Source organism: Limanda limanda, chromosome 6 (genome assembly GCF_963576545.1).
Source record: "Limanda limanda chromosome 6, fLimLim1.1, whole genome shotgun sequence".
NCBI classification, from domain to species: Eukaryota; Metazoa; Chordata; class Actinopteri; order Pleuronectiformes; family Pleuronectidae; genus Limanda; species Limanda limanda.
The window spans coordinates 15,694,431-15,715,055 of NC_083641.1; the positions used below are offsets into that span (position 1 = coordinate 15,694,431).

A 20,625-nucleotide genomic window follows, 5' to 3' on the forward strand; every position below is an offset into this window, starting at 1 on the left:
ATAAGTATGTGTATTAATGTAAATATAATTATGTTGACATGGTGCACATTTTTATAATATGTATTATCAAATATGTGTATTTATAGTAAAAGTTACATGTATTGTAGAACGTGTTTTAGGAGACAGAGATATAATTGATGAAAATCGCAGCTTATTAATAATAACACGAAAATGCCTTTACATCTGCTTACAGCTAAATTACAGTGTTTTATTTATTTATATGAATATTGATGATCTACTTAAAGTACACTATATAGTTGTACTTTTTAAAAAAGATAAATACGAATTGATCAAATTGCACATGTTAAAGCCTTCGACTATAAAAATACATAGTTCAAGATCCAGTCAATCAGACAAACATACAGACAAGTACGGAGCCCCCCGTACAGAGACCGTTTTTTTTTTTTTTTTCACCCATCATTTTTCCCCCCCTGTCCCCTGGGGGGCTTCGTAGACAAGCACAAGTGAGGAAAGAAAAATGTAATAAAAATAAATAACGAAGTGAATATCATTAAAAAAAAGAAAATGAACAAAAGGTACTTATCTGAAATTCATATTATACGGTTTACAGTTATAGGTAGGTTATATATTTAAGGCCATCTTTTCCCCCCAGGATTTAACAGTTTTCAAATAGGCTTCAACTTTTTCTATGATCAAATAAAAAATGTGGCTTCTGACGAAAAAAGTAGTATTTATGCATACAGACTTTTTGTAATAAAAAAGTTGCAACCCTTCACGACGGATCAATTGTTGTTTATTTTGAAAGTTTTGACAGTTTGGCCCGGAAGTTCCGGTGCGTCTTGCTGTGGCGCGGCAACACGATTCCCTCTCCAAACACAACAGAGAGCTGTCATGGAGGAGAAGTAGCGACAGATCCACAGACTGCACTTGAAGAGGCTCACCGACCGGGGGTGTGATGTCGGTGGTGACGGTGCAGCTGGGGCAGTGCGGGAACCAGGTGGCTCATGAGCTGTTCGACACCGTGTGCAGGGACGCGCAGGATGGGCAGAGGAGGACGTACTGCACCGCCAGCACGGAGCGGTTCTTCCGCCGCAGCTCACAAGGAGGTAAAGTAGAGCGGGAGTCTGTTTACACTGTGGAGGAGATACATCCACGTTTCATAAAAGCACACAAAACAAATATCAAAGGTAAAAGTTAAAACTATACAATTATTATATATGAACATTGGTGATTTTATTATTCTCACTTCAGCAATCATTTGTTTGCAGCACTTTACTGTTGTAGTATGTTGATGTGAAGCTGATGTGGGTTTTACCTTCATTAATTCATGCTTGCATCACGCATCTACTCTTCCTCCCACTATCCACAAATTAAGCCAAAAAATATCAGGATACGAACGCTGCCATCTTGCTCCTCTAGAGCCCAGTGTGCCCAGTAGGGATAGTGGGAGGTTCCACCAATACAGACTGGAAATCAGCTTCTACTCCACAGCTACAGGAGTACTGGACTCTCCTAAATAACTGACACACTTTTGGGACCTGAACAATTCACAATGATCTTCTGTACATATACTACATTGCACCACATGTACGCATACACATTTACTATGCTGCTTAAATATCTGCTGTACTGCTTTTATATTTACATTTCACTTATTTTTCTACCTCATATATACTTAATTATTATTTAATTAATTTTATTTTGATGTTGTTATTTATATATAGCAACTTGAGGATTGCTGCTAAATGTCGTTGTACACTGTGCAAAGACAATATAAGGATTCTATTATATTCTAAGTTTCCCTGGTCTGCTCTATACTTGTTTGTGTGTCCCATTGCTTTTATTTACAGCCTAAGTTCACATAGGGCTGAAACATAAGTCAATTAATAATCAATGAACACACTCTTGATAACTGATAAGTAATTTATCGCTCATCAAAACTTATCCATTGTAGGACTGCTACCATCATGGGCTCTATGGAACTATGAATGTGCATTTCTTAGTATTTTCTAGTCACTTTAATCTACTGAACAATCAAAGCTAGTAATGTTACATTCCAGTGTGTCACAAGTCTATGTGTGGTCCCCAGATCTCGTGGCCCGGGCGGTGCTGATAGACATGGAGCCTAAAGTGATAAACCACTGTATGAACGAGGCTGCGCATTCTGGCAGGTGGAGTTATGGAGACACGTCACACTTCAGCCAGAAGCAGGGCTCCGGAAACAACTGGGCTAATGGGTGAGACATTTATTACTAAAAAGTTACTGTAAAAACAACTAATCCTCTGTGGAATAAAAACACAGAATAGGACAAAATATGGCGATATTAATGCAGATCAATCATAATCATCACGTCAAATCCGTCTCAGCTCAAACGACACTCACTGGTATTTTTTACTGAGTTCTTGAACATGTGTCATGGAGCTGTCATGATTTTGTCCGTATCTTGTGAGTTAAGTATGACTCACTACTGTGGAATAATTTTTCATTTTATCTAATAAGTGTTAAAAGGAGTCATTATAGCATATAAGCCGTGTATTGTTTTCTGTGTGTGGAAAAAAAATCTCAACAGAACATAGCTGGATTTTCACTGGGGGAATATTTTATAATATTATTAGGGAGGGAATCTCCAGACGAGTAACTTTTTGGAGCTTATTGATCAAAGGTCAACGTAAAGAGAAATGATGGCCAGAAAAACAAATTTTCCAAGATTTCTCCACTAATAATAGAGCTAGAGAGACAATGTAAAACTTGTAAATCATGAAAAATTCATTTTTTGTAGAGAGAACAATCACACAGGAAACATGATCCTATATTTGGAAATGAAGTGATGTAGGGAGACAAAAATTCTGAGAACGTGCGCCTCTTCTCACTCAGGTATTGTGTCCACGGTCCTCGTCACAAGGAGGTGGTGGAGGAGCTGGTGAGGCGGGAGGTGGAGCGCTGTGACAGGCTGGCTGGCCTCATGGCCATGATGAGCGTGGCGGGAGGGACAGGGTCCGGGGTCGGCACCTTCGTCACTCAGGGTCTCCGAGACATCTACCCAAAGTCCTTTATCCTCAATCACCTGACCTGGCCCTACGAGACTGGAGAGGTATGGAGATCTGCTGTCAAGTGCAAGCAGCAATCCACAGCCATGAAACGAGCAATCTGCTTTTTAAATGTTTTGTTACCTGTCCTTTCAGGTAATTGTCCAGAACTATAACTCCATGCTGACGCTGGCTCATCTCTACCAGCTGTCAGACGCCATCCTGGTGCACGAGAACGACACGGTGCACAGGATCTGCAGTCAGCTGCTCAACATCAAGCACATCTCCTTCAGTGACATCAACAAGCTCATCGCTCACCAGCTGGGCAGCGTGCTGCAGCCGGCGCTCACTGCTGACTCCCACGGAGGCTTCAGCAGAAATCCTCTGGGTGAGATGGACACACTCACACACTCACACACTCACACACTCACACACTCACACACTCACACACACACACACACAAAAGGTTAACCGCAGGGCCTGGATTTCCTGTAATATGAGCGGATTAGGCGTGGGTTGTTGACTACACAGAGAAACTTTTCCTACGTTTCTTCACACAGTAAAAGAGAAGATGACTCAAGTGAAGTGGAAAAGTGATGAGTGAGATCATTAGAAAAACAGAAAACTAGCACTTACTTCTGAAAGGGCCACTCACTCACTGACACTGTTTTTCTTTGTTTGAATGTAAAGAATCAATAAATAAATTGTGGTAAAGCCAGTATGACTCTAGTAATAATACTAATAATACATTTAATTTATAAATACACGTTTCAAAGTACCCAAGACAATCTATTAATTTAATATAAATAAATAAAACAAGAGACACTTGAACTCCAGTGATCTCACCATCTTGGCTGGAAAAGGCCTCTGCCACTGATTGGCCTGTCTTAATCCTCACGGTCCATTATTCCTCCCTGGGTCTGTCTCTCAGGTGAGCTGGTGAGCGCCCTGGTCTGCCACCCGGAGTACAAGCTGCTCAGTGTGTGCACCGTCCCCCAGATGCCCAGTGCCTCCATCGCTTACAGCACCTTCAGCTGGCCGGCGCTGCTCAAACACCTGCGACAGATGCTCATCTCCAACAGCAAGATGGAGGAAGGCAAGTTTTGACAATGGGGTAATAGTAATGATTTTAAAGTTATGGCTTAGAATGGGACTGGATCTGTCAATCCCTCCATTTGAGGATCTTTCTGGTTTGTCCCGTGTCAGGTATGGACTGGCAGGCGCGTCCACCTTCAGCCTCTGAGCGGAGCAGGAGTCTCACCGGGGCCAACACGTCTCTGGCCAACCTGCTCATCCTGAGGGGGAAAGACGTCTACAGTGCAGAGACTGGTCAGAGAGCTGATTCAAGTGAATTGATTTTATCGTGGAAAGTGGATGAAGTGAAATAATAACTACCTTGCTCTCTGATCTCAATTGATAAATCCACGACAGTCATGAAGGAGATAAAGATGTTTTTGAAAAATTTTAAATTTGGTAGTTTAGGCTGGTGTGATGCATATAACACAGAAAATGGTTTACGATAGCATCCAACACTTTTAATTCTCTTCATAATTGATGTGAATATGTGTGTATTCGTCTGCAGGAGGCTTTGAGGACCCGGGTCTGTACACCCCCTGGCTGTCATCAGGAGAAGCTTTAAACCTGTGGAAATCACCGGTGCCTTTTAACAAATATGAGAAATCTGCAACGGTGGTCAGTAACAGTCGGGCTCTGCTCAGACCTCTGGATCACATGGTGAGAAAAGCCTGGAACATGTTCGCCTCCAGGTGAGTCAGCATCTCTGCTCAGAAAAATGAATATAACTCCAAAAACAGTGTCAATTATTAAAATGAATGTTCTTTTAATAATAGAATAGAATATTTATATAGAGGGAGTGATACAAGTTCTCTTTAACGTTAATACCTTTGGGTTAAAGACAGAAGATTGACATGGTAACCATCATTTTTCTCTCTCGTGTTGTTTCCCTCTTGTTCCAGAGCCTATATCCATCAGTACGTTAAATTTGGGATCTCAGAGGAGGATTTTCTCGACAGTTTTACATCCCTGGAGCAGGTCATCTCCAGCTACAGTCAACTGTGTTAGCAGAGAGAACGAGCACTACCTTTTATTTGGACTGAATGAAAACAAGATTCTGCTGATATCAGGAACATTGCTGCTTTTTTAACCAACATGTAAATAAAACATAGTTTATTTAAACAGATTTCGTCCTTCACTGTGTCTGACACCTGCAGTGGCCGGAGGGACTGAGGTCATTTAGACCAAAGGTTCACTCACTGCCTCTTCAAGGAAAAAATATTGTTTAATTATGTTATACCATTATACAATTTATAGTTTGAAATTACATGGCATTGTCTACTACTGTTCTTATGCTCAAGAATGAATCAAGTCAAAATAGGCAGTAGAGGTAATCAGATCCTTTAAATAAGTAAAAAAGTATGAATGGCACATTGTAACATTAAAATTCTACTTGTATTTAAACATTTGGTTAATCTCAGCAAAATATTTATCAACAATAAACTGGCAAACGGCACATTTCACATCTCATGAAGCTCCGAAAATACTGACATATTTTAAACCCTTCGGGCTGTAATAAAACAATGTCAGTAGTTGTAGTAATATAATTGTCCTCAAAGGCAATTTAACAAGTCATATATGTCTCCTATGTATATGAGGCAAAGCACAGTGAGGAGGTATAACACAAATGATCAACATGATTTTGTTTTATGTTTGTTATTGTAATTAAGTATGTATGGAATAATTGTGGCATTTATTGTGATAATCAATAACTTATGAACATTTTTATTTTGCTTTAATTTTTCTATCATCCAGCACCTAATGCACACATGTTCATTTGCTGTGCAGTAAGAGTGTTGGGCCTTTCATGTATAATAATATAAAAGGTTGATCTTATATTTTATGTGTCAATCAAGAGTAACTAGAGCAAGTGAGTAAATTTCATAGGGCAAATTACATTTGTAAAAGTTCTATTAAAAATACAAATGGAGATGTGCAATATAAAATATTTAGTCTTTAAAGTTGCTTAAAGCTCAGGTTTAGTTCAGGTATCTCATAAGAATCACTTGAGTATATGTATTAAGTTACTTCACATCTCTGGATAAGAAAAGCTTTCACCATCTATCTATATTACGTGACATCAGCAGATGAAGGTCATATGGTGTGATCAAACTAACTGGACCTTGTGTGGAGATCAACTGAGGCTTATTGTAGTTTGAACACTTGAAAGCAGCGGTTATACGGGATAGCAGCACTTCACATAGAAAAAGGACAGGGTTGACAGTTAACATACTTTTATTAATTCTTTATTCTTCAATAATTTAACATTATTTCCAGAATTGCAACGATCAGCATAAAATGTCATACGAACGTCATTTAAGTCCCGACATGGAGCCGCTGAAGTCTGAACCTGGAACAGTCGACATGAGCAGAACATCACCAGGAAATGTTGAAGGGCCACAGCTTCAGCCAGCTTACAAACTAGTGTTGCCACGGTTATACAACAGCCAACACCAGTCTGATAAGCTAGCTGACGGGATGGATCTCACCACTGAGTGTATGGAAGGGGATGTTCTCCACACGATGGAGATGGACATTAATCTACAGAGTATATTGCAGTCAGCACTTATGACCAACATACGTAGAATGTGGGAGGCCGGTTGGTAGAATGGACTCAAAGTACTTAGGACATGATGCAATTCTTCATCCACGAATTACTTAAACATTTTCAAATTGAAAGTTATGAGGGCCAAGCTTTTCACTTACCTTTCAGATGAACAGGTCCAAGAGAGAATTATGCATTAGCTCTTTCATAACAGTAATTTCTTAAACTTTTCAACATTTCAAAGTTGGTCTCATCCACCAGGAGAACTCAAAGAACGACAGACTCAGACTTGGAAACAAGTGCCATGACTTGCATGTTTTTATATATATGATCTGATCCAACCTAAATGTACAGAGTAGAAATGGGACTAGTTAGTCGAGAGCACAATGTCACTTTACAAATGATATCACCTTTTTGGTTCAAGTTGATTCACGTCCACACAGACCGTTGGAATAGAAAGACATCTGCGCATACGGTCCAAAAGATAGTAAGATATTTACACTGTGTGCAAACCATCAGAACCCACCGGTCTTTTTTTATCTTGATATTGCTTTTTTTTTTCCATTTTAAAATGACAACTCCAGAAACAAAAAATGTTCTAACTGTCGAACAGGACAAAAAACATAAGGAAAATTAAACCCTGAAACAAAAAACAAGAGACCCTCCATCGCAGTTATCTTGGCAGCACTGTACAAATGAATCGAGATACATCCATACATACATGTTACAAAATTAAATAACAATCAAGTCTATAAGTAAAGAACTAGGTTCGAGGGAAGCCAAACCCCCCCGACTTGCATAAGGCATAGCATCTGATGGGCACCGCCCGAGCACAGCAGCCACCACCACACCGCTGCTTCACTTCTGAGGTCAATGAAAGGGTTAATTTAATGTTAAAGTAATATGTTAAGATCAACAGCGGGACCGATCGCACTACACAGACAGTGAGATGAAGGGAAGAACTACAAAACCTGAAGGAGGGACAAACAGTTAACAGTAGCATACATCCTCAAACACACCAAAACCAACAGAGCCTGGATTTCATTCTTTCTTTCTTTTTTTCCTCTCTCGAGCATTCAGCCTCTTTGAGAATGGATGAGGGTGAGGTTTGTTGTTAAGTTGTGAGTGGCTGGGTCTGAGCGCAGGGCTCTCAGCAGCAGAAACACAGTCACTGGGATGTCTGAACTGCTTTTGTCCTCGTCATCACTTGGTTTTCTCCTCCGAGTTCCTCCGCGTCTGCAGCCTCTTGGCGTAGCTCTGAGCCATGGAGTTGACGATGGAGATGACAAAGTAGCAGACCATGACCAGCACCACTTTCTCAAACACCCACGACAACCAGTTCTCATCCTGCAGAAAATCAGGGAGTAAATTACCATTACTAAAAGCACAATGGAGTAGTACAGATAGTAAGCAAAGCAACAGTAATCCTGTAAAACTATAACAAGGTGAATTTTGTTGGCATCGGGCTTTTATGACAGTAGATCATAGAAAAAGTCATTGAAATATATACGTCCAGGGTTTATAACACTGGAAATGCTTTTTTTTCTGTGGCTAAAAAGACAAAGTTAACACTAGAAGTTGTTGTTTGACATTTAACAAGATATCATAGGGAAGAAATGTAATTTTCTAGAGTTGAAATTCTATAGTTTTACATTTTAATGTGTGATAATGATGTTTATTTTATTTTTGCCATGTTTTTTTTGGTAGTTTTTTTAGGGAAAGGGGGCATCACACCTTTTACAGATTTTTATGCCCCATGAGTGAAACTGAAGTCAATATGGACTATACAACTGAAATTACAGTTATTTGCTTTTATTTGCCCTCTTTTGTCAAGTGTCCCTGAGAATTGTTAAAAGCTCTATTATATACTAATATTAATTATATATCATATATAATATTACTGTTGCTTACCAGTGAAAACAAGCATTTTATGTGATAATAAATAAGACTTTTGAAAGTTCAGTATCTGCCTCACAGACTAGTTACAAAAACTTCCTCACTCTTGTTATTCAAGTTCTGCATGGCCTTGTAGAAAATAGTGGAAATCAGTGCTGGGCGATATGGCTATTTAATATTAACATAGAAAAAGGAATACATAAATAAACAAATAAAGGATAATCTTATCTAAAAAAATATTATAAATGAATATTGATACCTATCACAATAAAAAGGTCACATCATTGTTTCTGTTAAGTTAAGACTCCTAGTTTTGGATTTAAACTCTTTATGAGCAGAGAATGACAAACACTAAACATCATATGTATATACATCAATATATATATTGGACTTTGCTCTTACCGCTGGTGCACTTCCTCCATCATGGTGCAGCTTGTTCCTCTGGGCATCCAGGTACTGGCTGAAGGGCTTCTGGAGAGCTGGTCCTACTTTAGGCACAGACCTGATGTCGCATCCCCGCAAACATCCACACAGGAAACACACACAAGAAAAGAGGGAGGAAGAACAGTAAGTCACTTACCCTTAAAAGCACCTTGACGTCTCCAAAACTGAAGCCTCACACAGAAAAATCATTCCCTAGAAGAGCCTCATTGGTTCCCTGAACTCTATCAACAGCCCTCACTGAGCCACCAGCATCCCTGTAGGAGCTGCTGCAGGACACCTCCTACATGTGGGCCTAGTGTTGATCCTCCACCTCCTCTACTTGTTCCTGTTGAGCAGGAGCAGGGAGGAATGAACCAGCAACTCCTCAATCCTCCTTTTATACTGTTCTGCTCTCTATAGGCGCCTGTGTCAGCCCCTTCAATCGGGAAGTGAGTCGCCATGATGTCATCACCTTTACCACTATTGCTGCCTTCTGGGTGGAAAGACAGCCAATCAGGGTGTGCTCATGTCCTTATTAGGCAGTGTGGATCGTCTCACCAGGTGGAGGGGGTTGAGGTTGGGGTTTGCGGGGGGGAGGCAATCATAATGGTTGCCATTTTATCAATTTATATCATAGAGAGGCATTGGTGTTGCAGTTTTACCATTTGGTCAGGAGCAGAACAGTTTAAACAGAATCTCTAACTCCAAACTTATCATTACCATGAAAATAAAAATATATTGCAGGCTGTACACACACACACACACACACACACACACAAACTCACTAGGCTTTTGCACTGTTTAAATTCAACTCTGTCCCCAGTTAGGTCATAAACATGTTATCTAGACCTGACTAGACATAGCAAAATGAAAAAGAGACAATTTACTAAACGAGCACTAAAAAGGGGACTGGGTAATTGCGGATTTCAAGTAAATCGAACTGTTTTTGACTGACTCATTCTTGTTATCTCTCCCACTTCAAGTATACAAAACACACACACACAAACCCAAGTAATTGCTACGAAAACATCCTGTATCAGCAATGAAGCACCATCAGCACTCATCATGGCGAGTCACAGAGAGGCATTTGATTTTCATGGGAAAGACTCAGGGAGAGAAACTGATTCAGATTTAAATACTTGGGACATCACAGACATGTAAGTTAACACACGACAGTCTGTAGATTAACAGAAACCTAAGCAGCTCCTATGATGTAGACGAGGAATCCCATTCATGAAAAAAGTCATTGTTGGTTGTGTGAATAAATAAATATAAGTTAGTGTGTGTTTTTTAGAAAAGCTAATTTTACCTGATATAATCTTCAGCAGAAAGTGTTTTACTTCTAATTCCTGTAAATGAGCTACATCTGACAACCCTTAATCAACCACTGAATGTTTTTAAATTTTTTATAAATTGTCCATGATTGTGATTCCCTGCCTTGCTGGGGGATTTCTCTCAGTGAGTCAGATCGACATGTTCGGATGGGACCTCACACGTCCGACCACCAAAGCTGCAGAGATGGTTTACGTTACTCTACCTTTTTGTGGACAGACAATGCAAAAATGCTTTGCACGCACACCCCTGCTATGAAGCATCTTTTCATACAGGATATCCAATCAGTCGTCCAAAATGAGTCTGTAAATGTTTACAAGTGCTCCGTCAACCACAAACCAGGGGGAGACCAACACTTACCCAATCAGGGACACCATTTGCTCCACTATGTGCCTGCTGAAGGTGATGATAACAAATAGTTTCTGTAGAAAAAAAGAGAGATTGAGATGCTTTAATAACTCACTACTTTCTGGACCATGACTGAATAATAGGGCCACTTAAAAAGGGAAAATTGCAGAGATCTAGAGTAAAGACATTATATTTATCAAAAAGGTTGTAATTTAACAAGGAAAAGAATCCTCACTCCTCAATCCAAAATCTTGAAAACCAATTTCACTGCTTCTTGAGGAACAAATGCCTTTTAGTATAACAAAGGTAATCAACAAAAGCCTAGCAGTCGCCCATTACCAAACATTTTCTCCTCCACTAAAGAGGCAATGTTCTCACTCAATTTTTGCAACACCTTTCTTAAGCACACATACTTAAAATGTACAACTTTTACTTGCAATATTACAACTCTATTCTTGTAAATTTATGACTTTTCCCATAAAATTACAACTTCATTCTCAAAATCATTTCCTCCCCTTTGAAGTGGCCTTAATACTCCGATGTGTATCTGTATAAACAAGATGCATCTTAAAATAAAGAAAAAAAGACATCTGAACAAAAGTTTAAAAAAGTTAACAGAACAACAGCATGTCTTTCAGAAACACATGACGGACAGATTAATATGTAGACATTTTGATTCTTAATTTTAGCGGCGCAGCTGTGAGAGGCCACATCGGCCAGTGTCTGCAGACACACTAATTACAAAAATCAAACCTGGCAGAACAAGAGCTACATTTTGGGCTGCGAGGGGCTTTGTGTGGTTTGCAAAGAGCCGAATCGGGGGGGGGCGCAAAACCACAATATTCTCCTCCTCCGGTCCTGAATCTGATCTGCTTTAAACAGCATGACACATAACCCCCTGGACGAAATCAGACAGGATATGACACGTGATGTCCAAGGGGTTTAAGGTACAAAGAAAGGAAAAAAAGTCACCCCCCCTGCAGCCTGTTGCTGTCTGCTCCATTTCCTTTTCTGAAGTCTACGTTCTCACTCTACAGCCTTCATAACCCCCCACTGCGCCACAGCTTTATCTGAAGGGTCTTGGAGTGAGATCACGAGCTGGTACCACTAAGAGAAGCATTGGTTCAGTTTGTTAAGACACTCGACGACTCACCCAGACTCCGACAGCTTCTTTTAGTAAAGGCTTACATTAGTCACCGGTGGAGCAGACTCAACAATATACTCCATGATTGAAAAGTCTTTTTGATCTACTTCATTTAAAAAGGAAAAAAATACCAGCTCTTGTTAAAGACTTTTTAAAAGCGTCCCTCGTTTCATCTGGAGCCATCTTCAGATGGTTTGGATGCTTCTCAAAGACGACGAAGGAATCCCCAGAGGAACAAAGGCAAACAGACTTAACCAGAGGACACATTAGGACTTTCTCACAGCCACCGAGTCACGATCTAAGCACTAGTTTTCATCTCTCCCACACGTTTTGAGGTTGCGGTGATTGTTTAAAATGAGTCAGGCAGCACGGCATAGCCTTTTTCTGAGAGAGTGGGTCATTTTGAAATGCACCATTACATTGTTGACAAAGAATTGCGATGAATTGAAAGAAAGGATTAGTAATATTCAAAGCCTAGATGCTGCAGGTATGTGCCCACATGGTTTAAATGAAAAAATGTTTTTGCCTATTTTGTTGAGTTTGTATAGTTTTTTTGTAGAACTGCTGACCTGTATATGCATCTTGATGATGGCTTTCCCGATTAGAGTGGCTCCAAAGAAGGTCCAGAAAGGAACCAGGAAATGGCCGCAGGTTATTCCAGCCAGGTCGAACAGAGGATTAGGGATCTGAAACACACACATCAGTCAATCTAAGTCAATCATCTTCTTTACACAGCCAGAGATTATCAAAAAGTGTTTTCATAAAAACATTTTTTGTATTGTTACTTACTGAGGCACAAGCCAAGATCCCAAAGAATCCCACTTTCTGCACCATGTGCTGGACCCCCAGTTTTGCTCTTGTGACAAAATCCTGAAATAAAAAAAAGAACATCAAACTAATTTAAACACAATATTGCAGCTGGACATGACTGGATGTGATAATTTTCCCATATTAAATCGGCCAGGTATCTGCTGTGTAGCTTACACTTCACATTATGGAGCTCAATAGCAACAAAGGAGGAACTTAAGGACTTATTGAGCTGTGACTGTACAGTATTTTATATTTTTCTGAAATTGTCTCCAGGCGAGGAATTGCATCTTGTCACTTAATGCATTGTATTCTTTTCTATTAATACCAGCAATTTTGGACAATTAGGTTTTTAATCTTGACGACAGCTTTCAATACTGTTACAGTCCACTGCATCACAACATGTGTATACACATGGAGATCTCTGAACACATAATCACCATTTTCTTTTTTGCACGTGCTTCTCGTTGATGCGTGGTCTTTAAATAAACAGTGGTGTTGTCTGCAATGTTATTACATAGAAAATGAGCTTTACTGAGAGCACTGTGGTAAAATACCTGTTATTTTTGAGCACTCTAAGATTTTTTGGGGTTTGATGACGTTTTAACTAAAACATGTGTTGTACAAAAGTGCAGAGGATCTTTTGATCCAATCTCCAACACTGTGGGGGTGAAACGTCTGTGGTTACAAGAGAGAGCTCACAGTAAATGCAGGAGGGAGATTAAGAGGCAGACAAACAAATGCTTTAAAAATCTCAAAGAAGATTTTGTAAGGAATGACTAAATTATGAAATTCATGTGCATTTTCAAACCCACCACAATTTTGCTAATTTAAGTACTTTTATTTTAATAATAATATAATTATAATATCTGTGATGCATATATTTATTCTCATTAAGAATTCTCTTTTCTTCTCTTTCCCTGATTTTGTTCATGTTTGTCTTAATGTTTCCCATTTAACTTAATTGCTATATTTTATTGATTATCATTGTAAGAATGTTACTAAATAAAACTAGACATTAAGTAAATGCTCTTTTTTCCTACACTCACAACTTTCGCCAAACATTTTTCTTATGCTAATCAAGTTTTTTTTTATTGTTGATCAAATGACCAACACATGACATAAAGTGATAAAAATATATATTTATTTTGTGTCATTTCCACGAGTTTATTGGAAGTGCTTAGTAAAAGTGCTTCTGATCTCTGACCTCTGAGGATAAATGACAGACATGTGATGCGAGGTTGGCTTCCGCAGCTGAGAACCAGTGAAGTGACACTAGGTGATGAAGACATTGTTCACAACTTAGCTGTTTTTTCTTCTGCTGACTCAGCATCTGATCTCAGCAGTCTCCAGTCATGTGAGCTCAGTTACTGACAGAACTGTCTGTCATTCAAATTAGAGGCCAGTGAATAGAGACACATGAGGGAGGGAGTGAGGGAGGGAGAGCGGGCGAAGCCTGAGGAATGATTAAAGGGGGAACAGTGCTCCGGGTGACTCACCCACGAACAGACAAATTTACTGGAAGTGTAAGGTGGGAGTGGCTTCACTGAAGTCACATGGAACTTTCGGACCAATCAGTGGGCAGTGGCCCAATGGTCAGTTGTGCATTATGAAGATAAAACCCAATTAGATAAGCTCATATCATATTAAGTTGATGGGCAACAACTGGGCACTAAACAAAGGGATGGGGTGTTTTTAATAGAAGACAGAATGTTCGTTCAGCTGGGCCACCTTTCTTAATATGAAAATTATGTGAAAATTATGCATCTTAAATTAATTCAAATCAAATGAGGAAAATCTGAGAGTGGGAAATGCTTCCTAAATCTTTTTGTAAAATATTCATAGTATTTTTGTGCCTGTGTTAATGACCTGCTAAAATACAGATATTATACATATGCAACTCTGACCTGAGAACCCGGAGCCTGCTCAAGCATCTCCTCAAACTCCTCGTAGTCTTCATCATCTGGATCAGCTCCCGACTGACGAGCCGCTCGGGCCATGAAATATGGAGGCAGCTCTCCGATGGCAGTACCTGCACCCTGAATCCAAACAATTGAAAACGATACATTTATATTATATTTTTCACATTCAGACATAGGTAACTATCCATGCCACCAACTTTTTGCATTTTATAGACTGACTTGAAGCTCAAAAATTACTTATTGTACCCTGCAGGCACATGAGCTGGCTGGATTCATATTTACGTGTTGAGTCAGATTCGCTGTATTGTCTCTGTATTCAACCTAATACTTACCCACATGCAGGCCTCCAGGCGGACCTTAGACATGATTGAGAAGAGAGTTATGCTGCTGTCCATCACTCCACCTTGGGGACAGACAATCTGGTCTGGGTATGGAGGCTCTGGGAAGTCTATGGAGCCGCACTCGTATGCAGCCAGGGTTACTGATGCTATGTGAGGACCCTAATGCAGAGAAAAAAGGATGCTTTCATCAACATAATGAATAATTGGGACCTAAAATATGTAAAGACATCCATTTTGTCTATCGTTTGTCATGAGACACTTGGACATGTGGCTGTAAACGTGGAAAAATTGAATGAAATTAAGCAGCAGGATGCACTGCAACAGTCGGGGAGTGTTTGGATCATTGTAATTATCAGTGTTGCGTCTATACACCTTAAATTTACTAAGCAACAGCGGGACCTTTAAAAAACTGTTTAAATACTGCCAGTTAAAATCACCCTGCTGCTGTTGCATGATTAAACACGGCTCCTTTGTGTCCGTCTACAGGTACGGACACACACCAACAGGAGCTGAGTCACAGTCTCAATGACAGGTAGGCATTTCATCATTTATCAGTGAGAAGGCATCTGGTTAAGCTGAGCCACCTGGCCCCAACAACAGTTGGCCCACCTGTAACTACAACACAGTTATTCCATTATGTGTCTTCAAGGTAATAGAGACAACACAGACAGTAGATGGACAGCACACCATGAGTGTGCGCTGACTGCTAATGCCTCCCCCTGAAACTCTCCACCCTGCTCCGAGTGTGTGCACACAGACAGCTTCTATATTTACACAACAAAGTCTCTTTCTAACCAAACAGGACTTCGCTAAAGAGACTTTTTCATTCATGACACAACAAGTCAGTGTTAAGAAGTAGTGAGTCAGTTTGTAACCAGATTCTGATACACTGATCTGACAGGTGATGCTTTGGCCTCCTGCTTTCAACCTCTTTGTTTGCCAACGCTACCAGAGTAGAAATCTTCACATACCGGAAGATGACTGATACTGAATAAACCACTTAGCTCAGTAAACATTTAGCAAGTGGATTTCACAATGTAGCCATCAAATTTACCATTGAAGCTGCAAATTTCATTACATCCCATAATAGAAAATTGCTGGATGGGACCAACAACATTCTGAATTTGTTTTCTTCCTGTGGTTTCCCGTTTTTTCCCGCAGTGAAAGCAATAAAGATAAATGCAAAGTCAAAATTATGAGATTCAAAAAAATCTTAATTATGACATTAAAAGAGATAGTGAGTTGACAATATGAGATAGTGAGTTATAATAATGAGATGCTAACTCGTCATCTTCAAAAAGGTAACTCATCTAAAAAGATGTTCAGATTATTGGGATGGTTACGCAAGAGGAAGGATCGCAGGATCCTTTTAGTCCATCCCGTTCGCAGCATGAACAGCACAACACCAGTCCAAGACTGGACAGGTGTTGTTCAGATGAACAGACCGGGGAGAGACCGGCCAACTGGTGGACTGAACCAGTGATTAGTCATTTATGTGGTAATATTGAAATATGGTCTAAATTGTTGGTGATATGATCAGAAGGAAAAATGAATCAGTAAAAGCAATAATATCTTGGCATGTTTCCTTTAACCACAATATTTAGACTTTAAATCAACACATAGAGGCAAAGCAGTGAACTCCAAAGCATCAAGATGAATCATAAGATAATACTGGTGGTGCGTGAATCCCCTTTCCCATGAACAGAATGATCTCACCCTCTCTGTGGGGGCTAACTATTAATTCTCCAGGCTTGAGGTAGATTCACAGTGTATCTCTGTTGTTTCAATGTCGGGTTTTTCCTTCAACGTTAAATCTGGGAGTTTCCTTTCCATGGCTGACATCAACATTGAGTAGGCAGCAGTCATAGGAGCATCAGCACAGTGGACCTGAACTAAGATCTGGTGAGCTAGGAACAGCATAGTCTCCTAATGAGCAGGGGGCCTTACATCATGTGGTCAGTGATGCTTTGACTTTTTTGTGGAAAAATTAGAGAGGGTCACAGGAATTTAGGGAATGCTGTGCATGGTTCTCTGGGTGCAACCAATAGGGATGTACACAGTCACAAATGAGAATGGTACTAGCCTAGTCCCCTTAAAATCAAAGAAGCCACATCAAATTGCACACCCTCATAGATATGAGTCCCCTGAATATACCTGATTCTTTTCCTATCAAGATCCATTTATTGTTCCCTGGAGTATTGATGAAAATTCCATATCTTGCTAAGTTAAAGAAAAATATCAATTCCTTCATGCTCTCCTATTTCCAAATACGTGCCAAACTTTTATGTGTTCTCTTTTTTGGTCCATGTCCAATGCTTCCACCAAGTTTTGCATAAATCTGTACAGCCCACAACTGTAAACCTTTAAACTTGCTACCGACTGATTGGTTGATTGTTTGCTCAGTTAATAGTGTAATGCCACCTCCAAAGGCAAAAACATGAGTATAGCCCTCATTGCAAAAAGTTAACACTGGTAACTGCTGAACGCAAATAATTAATATAGCTAGCAGGATGATAAGAAACACAACTGGTGGAGCTGTACACTATACAGACCAGGAGAAAAGCTACACCAATAGTAAAAGAGCCTACATTCACAACCTCTTTTTAATGAATTTGAAAAACTTTCTTTTATAACATGACACAGGGTGCCTACAGCAAAGATAAATATTTCAAGAAATCTTTTATTCCATCTTCGCTATTTTTATAAAAAAAATATTTACAATTAAAGGCTAATTTTACTGTAGACACTCAAGAGTACACACAATAAATGTTAGTGTTAGCCACTTCCTCTATTTCATCATTGTTGGACTCACTTTCCAAAGAAGAACAAAAACTACTAGGAACCACGCAAGCAAACATATGGTGAGCAGAAAAGTATAAAAGGAGAGATTATACACAAACTCTGAAAAAAAAAAAAAAAAACAGGAACATCTTTTCCGATTATTCAATTATAATGGAAACAGCTGACTCAGCCTTCCCACATCTGTGTGAGTTCTGTGCAACAGAAGAGAAGCCACATCATCAGCCTGAAGTGGATGATTCCTGCCTTGCTTTCAATTTGATAAATTCTCCTTTTTAACCACAGCTAGCACAAATGACACATATTTCAATTACTCAGTCATACAGTCATTCTGTGACTGACTGTCAAGGGAGATGACAATTGGACAGATGTGGAAAAGTGGAGTGAGTTTGTAGAAGTCAAAGACAATGAATATGGAGTATAACGCCATCATCTGGCAACTACAGGACAAGACACACATGACCTTTGCAAAAAGAGTTTTCAGTTATACTTGTAGCCAGAAGTTAATAGTTTGTGGTATAAATTACCAATTTACCAACCTGCATATTTTCGATATACAGGACATCCTAATGTAGAAAAGTACATGTATTATTGTGTCTGTTTTGTATGGCTCCACTATTATGTGTGCTGATGTGCAACTGAATTACTTACATTGCTTTTAGACAATACCTGCTACTTTTTGTGCCACATATGCCATTCACTAAAGAAATAAAGAAGAATGCTGTTTCAAAAGTAGACGTTTTATCTCATTTAAGGACATTTTGTTTGTACATACTTCCAAACTGTTAGTGGTTTCTTACCAGATAGAGAAGGAAGGTGTGCAGGCCAGTCCCAAGGCCGACCGAGGACAGGATCCCAAGGCCTACCCAGTAGGCACACCATAGAAACTTCTTCTCCATGTACTGAACATACTAAAGTGAAAGAAAATAAGTAAATAAACCAAATATAATGAAGGGAATGGTGAATAAACTCTGATTATTTTTACAACTGGTTTTAAGGGGAACGATTTAGGGACATTTTCAAAATTGTCATATTACTAGTTATTTGCCGTTATTTTCCTTCTCTGTTTGGTAGCCAATGTAAAGTGTCTTCGACAATTGTCTTCCATACTTTTAATTATTTGTGGTATCTTATAACGATTTTAAGTTAAAGTGACTGATAACTGCACGGAGGAATTTGTAAACTAAACATTGAGCCAACAGCCTGTGTGATCAAGGGTTACTTGACAACAGGGCAGACCTCATCATCTCCACACATTAACTTTCTTCTGGTGACGGTCTTAGGTGGGTTAATAGCGTCTTATCATTAACCTTTAAACAGGTTGGTGATGCAGCAATGCTGTTGATTATTAACAACACAAAAGAAGAAAAAAAACACAAATCACTCAAGCCTTACTTGTTGGTGTGTTCCCTCAGTGGAGTACAAAATGGAGAAAAGAGAACATAAGACCAGAAAAAACAGCACTGTGCCTCGTCGATGCCAAAGCCTGAACAATAAGAGAAGAAAACAACATGTCAACCTTGAAACAAGCACAACACTGAAACAATGTGTTATTATCTCTGTTGAATTTTGTCGGAAGGGCTTTAATCACCAATGACCTTGTAGGTTTGAATAAGTAGTTTCCAAATAAATGTAAATGCAGTTGATGTTTCTACAGTGTAAAGTTTTACTAACTATAAACTATATGATTCCAGCTTCTCAGGGACATGGGATTATCATTATCAATATTGTTATGTAATCATTTTAGCCGTGACAAAGGCTCTCTAGAGAAACCGGTTCTACTTCTTACTCAAGCGTCCACTCCTTTAGCTTGACGAGGGTCTCCAGGAGGAAGTAGTGTAGCGAGGTGACAGGCCTCCTCCATAACACCAGAGACAGACGCTCCTCTTTGTCTCTCTGTCTCCTGTTCCTTACTGACGAGTCTGGATCACAAACAGAAACACAATCAGCCCCACACACTGAAGCACCTGGAACCTCATCGATCACTGCATCCTGTTGAGATGGCAATGCTAAATACATGATACAAATAACTTCAACAAGTTGTCTCCCTCTCTATAAGCTCAGTCCATTGGAAACTGAGAGTAAGCAACAGTGGAAATGACTCAGCCTCAGAGTTTTTATGACTTGCTCAAACCATGTGTTGACATTTAGAGGGATTACACAACATGAACTTCTCAGGGGTGAATGGTGAATTGAGGTTTCGCTGGACACTGACCTGCGGACTTGCCATTCTGTTTGTTTTTGGCTGCTGCACGTTTCTGCGGCTGTTCACAGCTCGCTCCATTAGCTGCCATGTCGATCACGGTGGTGGCAGATCTAGGACAGTCTGGGACAGTCTGGGACAACAGAGACAGAAGGACAACAGCGTGACTGTGTGCGGATTAGCAGCGTCCTCTCCCCTGCTTGTTTGAAGCTACACAGCGTTATTAACACACCGGCTCACTGAGTTATACGCTTGGTTTCCGTAGGGGAAATATCTCATAAAGCCGGGCGGTGAATGGGTGATTCATATCACAGCATCTTACGGCAGAAATGTCCACAGCTACCGGAAATAGCAGCCGTCGTGACGGTGAGCCTGTCACAAGATATGATGCCAAACGCGAGCACATCATCCTCCACATGCTAACCGGCTAGCCAACGTGCTAAGTGCTAAGCTAGGCACGTCGGCGGCCCCCATGTGAAATTAAGGCCGATACAATCAGCAGCGGGACGTCTTTCTTCCGGAGAGCAGTGTGGAACTGTTTCTTACCGCTGCACCGACAGAAACATGAGAAAAAATACACGATAAAGAGGCTAAAAGAACGTTGTTTGTAAAAAAATGAAATGACAGCCGTACCTCTTTCCTGTCCTCCTCACCCGGAAATAGACGCGGGACGTGTCAAAGTACAACTGTATAGCGGTTCAGTTATGAAGGAATGTGTACACAAGAGGGTTTGCTATTAGCTTTACAAGGAGACATATACAGCTGTAAAGAAACTTTAAACAAACGCAAACTTTACAAAGTGC

General features: G+C 39.9%; 2 protein-coding genes across 5 annotated transcripts; one reads left to right on the plus strand and one right to left on the minus strand.

Moving 5' to 3' along the window:
• The first annotated feature begins 820 nt into the window (after nucleotides 1–820).
• Nucleotides 821–5,184, plus strand: tubd1 (tubulin, delta 1). Its single transcript, XM_061073595.1, has 8 exons — nucleotides 821–1,067; nucleotides 2,051–2,198; nucleotides 2,837–3,053; nucleotides 3,145–3,376; nucleotides 3,920–4,084; nucleotides 4,195–4,317; nucleotides 4,571–4,754; nucleotides 4,965–5,184. The coding sequence occupies exons 1-8, from the start codon at nucleotides 917–919 to the stop codon at nucleotides 5,068–5,070; spliced, it is 1,326 nt and encodes a 441-aa protein (XP_060929578.1). The 5' UTR covers nucleotides 821–916; the 3' UTR covers nucleotides 5,071–5,184.
• A 1,712-nt stretch (nucleotides 5,185–6,896) lies between these two features.
• Nucleotides 6,897–20,477, minus strand: vmp1 (vacuole membrane protein 1). Of its 4 annotated transcripts, none has more exons than XM_061072784.1 (12): nucleotides 20,456–20,477; nucleotides 19,835–19,955; nucleotides 19,409–19,541; nucleotides 19,015–19,105; nucleotides 18,420–18,530; nucleotides 14,812–14,979; nucleotides 14,465–14,596; nucleotides 12,540–12,620; nucleotides 12,320–12,436; nucleotides 10,619–10,680; nucleotides 8,906–9,005; nucleotides 6,897–7,954 (listed from the first exon to the last, which is right to left on the minus strand). In XM_061072784.1, exons 2-12 carry the CDS (start codon nucleotides 19,911–19,913, stop codon nucleotides 7,811–7,813), a joined length of 1,218 nt encoding a protein of 405 aa, XP_060928767.1. In that variant the 5' UTR covers nucleotides 19,914–19,955; nucleotides 20,456–20,477; the 3' UTR covers nucleotides 6,897–7,810. The 4 variants fall into 4 exon arrangements, with proteins under 4 accessions (XP_060928767.1, XP_060928769.1, XP_060928766.1 ...); XM_061072786.1 differs by lacking the exon at nucleotides 20,456–20,477 and adding an exon at nucleotides 20,369–20,388; XM_061072783.1 differs by lacking the exon at nucleotides 20,456–20,477 and adding an exon at nucleotides 20,145–20,275.
• Nucleotides 20,478–20,625: the final 148 nt, after the last annotated feature.